Source organism: Monodelphis domestica, chromosome 3 (genome assembly GCF_027887165.1).
Source record: "Monodelphis domestica isolate mMonDom1 chromosome 3, mMonDom1.pri, whole genome shotgun sequence".
Lineage (NCBI taxonomy): Eukaryota > Metazoa > Chordata > Mammalia > Didelphimorphia > Didelphidae > Monodelphis > Monodelphis domestica.
In genome coordinates this window covers 438,078,161-438,084,160 of record NC_077229.1, presented here as the reverse complement: position 1 = coordinate 438,084,160, position 6,000 = coordinate 438,078,161, and the positions used below count along the sequence as shown (strand labels likewise).

The 6,000-nt window shown below is 42.1% G+C and overlaps 1 protein-coding gene across 1 annotated transcript in view; it reads left to right on the top strand.

Moving 5' to 3' along the window:
• The first annotated feature begins 5,347 nt into the window (after positions 1 to 5,347).
• MTMR12 (myotubularin related protein 12) overlaps positions 5,348 to 6,000 on the top strand; it is a 93,950-nt gene continuing 93,297 nt past the window's right edge. Inside the window, exon 1 of the mRNA XM_001365807.4 lies at positions 5,348 to 5,709. Coding sequence (XP_001365844.3) covers positions 5,353 to 5,709 — 357 coding nt within the window. The 5' untranslated portion in view covers positions 5,348 to 5,352. The remainder of the gene's footprint in view (positions 5,710 to 6,000) is intronic.

Here is a 6,000-nt window from a genome sequence, read left to right as displayed (position 1 = left end):
ATAAAACTTACATGGAAATAGACATTTTAAAAGGAAAAGATAAAGATGAAGTCATGGATTCTAGAGTCTACGGGAAGTCAGAGAAGTTTAATGAGCCAGGGAGTGACAGAGTGTAGAGGCCTTGTAGAGGATGGACTGGAGAGACCGGAGGCAGCCATCGAAAGACTGGGCCTGCGTGGACCACCGTGTGAGCAGAGAGAAGAGAGGAAAGCAGGAGAGGTGGGAATGACGGAATGGGGCTCCCTCTCTTCCTGGGAGCCCTGAGGAGGGGAAAGAGCTTTGTGTCTGTTGGAGAACTGGTTAAAAAAATAATAATAAATTCTTATTGACTGACTGATAACGGTAACATTATATGTGTATAGTGTAACACTGTACACACCAATATATTACTTTACATTTTAAACTATGTAAAACCTATACATGCACAGATACCTCCCAATCTATGATTTTATACTGAAAGGAACTCCAGAGTAGGCCCTCCCTCTGCTGATCCTAAGGGGCCCTCTGTCCACAATTCAGTCTTTTTTTACCTTATTTTTTAACAATCATTTTTTATAATAATATTATAACATAATATTATAACATAATAATAATAATAATATAATAATGATTTAACAATCATTACTTTATCTTAGTAACAACTCTCAGATGGAAAGACAAGTGCTAGCCAAACAGGGTTAAGTGACATGCCTAGAGTCACTTATTATAGATTAATTATTATATGTGATAATAATCACAATTATTGCATATTATGGCCTATGTGTGGAACACAGTGCTAGGTTATTTGGAGAGAGAATAAAGTCATGATTCTGTCTTGATTACCAGTTTAAAGGACTAACCTTCCCAAAGGCTTAATGGGGAAAGACATCCTGAAATGTAGCATTAGTATAATCTGAAAATATTTTAAGTCTAATCTTCCTCAAATTCACTATGATAATTCACAAACTAGGCAAAAGATGTACCCTACCAATATCACAGGGTTATTCTATAATTATAAAACAAAATGATTATAAGGTATAAAGTATATTACAATGATGGGTTATTTTTTCAGTTCTCCAAAAACCACTATCTATGATTTCATCCTGAATTCAATTGGAAGAGGTTGATGAGTGTTTCTCTTTGCGACTGAAAAACATCCTCTTGTGGTCTTCTTGGTGACTTAAGCTCTCCAAGGGGAGCAAGGACAGGCACACTCATGCTGTTGTCAGGTTGTACTGAAGGGTTCCTGTTTAGCAAGAACTGTAATATATGGGCCAAAAAGGGAACATGGAGGGAGAGAGAGAAAGAGTTGTGAAAACGGAGAGGGGGAAGAGATTGACCAATATTTGGCCTTCATATTGAGAGGAGTATGTCTCCTCAGAGGATGGTTCTGGGAGATGGGGGATAATAGATAGAGGGATAAGCTTTGGTAAGATGACACACTGCCTCCCTTTTGGTCCCAGCTATTGTTGAGAGGCAGGATGGACTCTTCTGCCTCTGGATCCCTCAAGTATACCAACTGCCACTCCCCCCCCAAACCTTGGGTTACTCCACAGCCCAGGAGAGATGATTGCTTCTTGGGTCTGATTGTTTGGATCCCTGGGATCCTGAACTAACTCTCTTCTTTGGGGAGTGGTATATGGATCTTCCCAAATCTTCAGCTCCCTTTCCTAGTATCAGAAACTAGCCAGACCTGATTCTAAGTAGTAGACAATATATTTGGGTTCACCCAGGGAAGGAGTGGTAAGGGTGTCAGGTAAGGGAAGTGGGTGAGCAGGAAGCCCTATTGACTTGCCCTCTCTGGCAGACTGACCCCCCCCCCAAGGTCTTGGGGTTCAGGTTCTCAGCCTTGGTCCCTCTTCCTGCCAGCTGCTGGCTTGGTCCCTATTCCTGGGCTAACTAGTTTGAGCACTGGAGTCTGGGAACAAGTTAAGATGGAGAATGAGATCCTTGAGAAAGGGGACTTTCTTCAAGTCCCCGTCCACAATATTCACTGATGAATCTGAGCTGTTGTTGAGAGCTGAGTGAGAGATATTCATAGGTTCATATGGAAATAATTGATCTCCAGAGAGACTCAAGCTTCTTTCTAGCCTGTGAGAGCTGCTTCTTCTCCTACCTGGCTCCTAGCTGGAAGAAGTGAAGGAGTGATTACCATTTGGAGTCCTCCAAGTTTCTGATTCTCTGAATGGAATCTTGAATTTTTTCTTCTTGCACCTTCCCCACTCTCTCTCTGCAGCTGAATTCTGCCAGAGATTTCTCCTTGCACAAATTGGACAAATTCCTCTCTTACAGAACTCCCAGAGTTTGGGACGGGCAGATTTTTTAGGAACCTGGGGTCACTTCCCAACCAGAATGACTTTAGTGGGGAGAGAAGTTATTCTCATCCCTCCTCCATATTTGCTGTTGTTCTGTCTTGTCTAATTCTTCATGACCCCATGGACCATACTTTCCATGGGATTTTCTTGATAAAGACACTGGAGTGATTTGCTATTTCCTTCTCCAATGGATTAAGGCAAATAGATTAAGCAACTTGCTCAGAGATACACAGAACTAGTAAGCATCTGAGGTAAGATTTGAATTCAGACCTAGCACTCTAGCTTTATCTACTGATTGGTACCCCTACACAATTTTTCTAGTAGGAAAAACAAACAAACAAACAAACAAGAGAGAGATAGACATAAAAAACATTGACTGAAAATGGTGTTTTCTTCTCTTTTCCTTTTTCCTTGTGGGACAAGGAAGAGATTCAAGAACAATTTATAAACAGAAAATATCATATTGAATTTTTTAAAAAAGAGAAGTCAATCATGATTACCATAGGTTGTGAACTCCTTGAGGGCAGAGATTATTTTATATTTCTTTTTATTCCCATAATTTAGCATGGTATCTGACATCTTTGAAATATTTAATAAATGCTTATTGTTAATAAAATACTTCAACTTAATACTTATCTCACATGCATTCATTTATTCCACAAACTTTTTAAAAGCACCTACTGTGTGAATGGCACTGTGCTAAGTGTTTGTGGAAATAAAAAAATTAAAGTATGGTCCTATCTGGTGGAATTTACATTACACTAAAAAAGATGACTAAAATGCCAATAATTTATAATAAGCAGTAGTACATGATAGATGCATTAGAGGCACAAAACTAAGAGCTATGTGAGGGGTGTTTTAACTGACTTAAGTAATCACGAAAGGCTCCTAAAGGAGGTAACATTTGACTTAGGCTTTAAGGAGTTTATAACCACATCTGCTTTCCAGTCATTTTTGTCCAAATTAATTAACCATTTAGTAACAAAGAACTTGAAACTAAGGGTTGTCCATCAATGTAATTTAAACAGTTTCATTTTATTATACTGCTTTAAAGTTCACAAAAATTTACTTGTTGTCTAATTTGTCCCTTACAACAACCCTCATTTTAACCACAGCATAGTAGCTAGTGTTAGAAATAAACCTCTGGGCCATAATTCTCCAAACTTTAATTGTGGTCAATTAAAGCTGGAGATCTTACCATGCCCAGTCTGTGGCAAAACCCCCATTTTGATGTTCAACAGTGTGTTTTTTAGGTTTTTAACAGTTAACTAGCATGCCATTAATTAGGCAGAAGGTACATAGAATATTATGAAACATGCTGTAGCCTTTGATAACAAGAGTTTGGAACATGGATATGAAGTTATAGGTTCCAGTACAAGGTAAGATAAGAAAATTTAATCCTCCAGAACTATCATATTACTTCTGGGATGGGTTGGGTCAAAGTAACTTTTCTTGACAATACTCCAGGGATCCTGTGGCTGGCATACATTTTCACAGGATCAAACAATATCTGGATATGCCAAGGTTGTTTTCTATGATCTCATCAGGTCAGCCTTGCACTCACCATTCTAAATGAACTTGGCTCCTTCTGCATGGGTTTCAGCCTCTTTAGATACCTACACAGGGCTGAAGTTTTTATTCCTCTAACAGAAGCTCTTAATCTAGTTAGTTGCAAACTATATCCTTTTTATACTATGGTTAATATTCTATTATAATTGATATCTTTATACACATTATAATAACTGGGTCTAATTTTTTCTAAAAATTATAATTTCAGTTACTTATCTAAAGGATTATATGTGATCATTCAGCTCATGATAAATAATATAAAGGCAATAAAACAATTTTTCTTTCACTAGTAGATGTCTAAGGCAGGATTTGAACTATAATGAAATACTGCTGCCCCCTAAGAAATTACCAAAAGGGACGGTTTCAGAGAAATCTGGAAAAACTGTTATGAAAGTAAAGTGAGAAGAAACAGAAGCACAAATTACACAGCGACATTTCAGAGACAAATCTTTTGACAGACTTAAAAGAACAATAAGAAATGCAAAATCAATCACAATTTCTAAGGATGATGCATGCGACCTACCTCCTGACAGAAGGATGGATTCAAGATGTAGAATGAGACATACATTTTGGTAACATGGACAAAATGATTGTTTTGCTCAACTATGCATATTTGTTCAAAGGAGTTTCACCCCTTTCCTTTTTTTTTTTAATGGAGCAAAGTAGGATGGGGTGGGGATTGTTAACTGAAAAATAAAGTAAAATAAAAGATTAAAAAAAAAACCCTAACTAAGGGGCAGCTCGGTGGCTCAGTGGATAGAGAGCCAGGCCTAGAGATGGGAGGTCCTGAGTTCAAATAATCTTGCCTCAAACACTTCCAAGTTATGTGACCGTGGGCATGTCACTTAACCCCCATTGCTTAGTCCTTACTGCTCTTCTTCCTTGGAACCAATACACAGTATTGATTCTAAGACTGAAGTGAGGGGTTAAAAAAAATAACAACCTAACTACAACAAGGGTTTAAAAATAAAAATAATAATAACAATAAAAACAACCTAACTACAAATTTCTGAATATAATCCAGAAAAGTGGATGCTACCTTAGAACACTACTGCTTCGGTATCGGTTACTGGCAGCACGAAAATTAAGACCACCCAATCTAATGCAATATACACAGACCCAGTTGGCGGCTCCCTCAATCTTCGGAGTGTATTTCGAAACTTACTTTGCGCTGTATTTTGGGGGAAAAAAACCAAAAACAGGCAAGTATTAATAACAAAATCAGAATTCAGCACACCAGGAGCTAGCTACAATTTAGTGAACGTCCTTTTGGAGACGGAAAATTAGCCAATCAGAAGAGGCCTCAGAGACTATAAGTCGTTGATTGGTCCGTAGAGACATATCTTCAATTCACTAAAGAGGGGGTAGGTGTTCAAAGAGAGAGAGAAAAGCTTTGTAACCAACCAGGGAGAGATCTGAGGGAGGGACTCCAGATTGGCCCTATCATGGAAGCCAGGTCCCCTAAGGGGGCGGGGCGAGAAAGGATGGGATGTGGTCTCTGGACACCAGGAGTGTTCTGAAGTGGGGAGGGAGAGTGGGCGTAGGCAGGCTGTGGGCGCGCCCACAGAACTATGGGCGGGGTGAATGGAGTCAGCTGCGGGAGCCGGATACAGGCGCCGGGGCCCTGGGGATGGGCGGAGCCGCCGCCAGCGCCGCCGCTTGGTGCTGGTGGCCGCCGCTGCCGGAGGAGCCGGAGCTCTGGAGACTAGTCGTCCTTGCTGTTGTGCTTCTACTCCCCTCACGGGGCCCAGCTCCCGAGGACGGCGAGATGCTGGGGAAAGGGGTGGGCGGCGGCGGCGGTTCCAAGGCGCCCAAGCCCTCCTTCGTATCCTACGTGCGCCCCGAGGTGAGCGGCCCGGCCCGGACAGAAGGCGCCAGGGCGCGGGGTGGGGCGGGGGTGGGGGGCGCCGGGAGCGGAGCTGTTCCTCCGCCACCTTCCTCTCTCCCTTCCTCTGCTTGCTCTTGGGGAGGTGGGTACGGGAGCGTGGGGATGCCCCCTCCCGCCCCGGGCGTACTGGGGCGCGGTGCCTCAGAGCTGGAATGCTGGCGGGCTCCCCGGCCGAGGAGGGGGCGTCGCTGCGGGGCCGCAGGTGTCAGCTGGATGATCTCGGCTCGCTGCGACCTGGGGAGGGCGGCG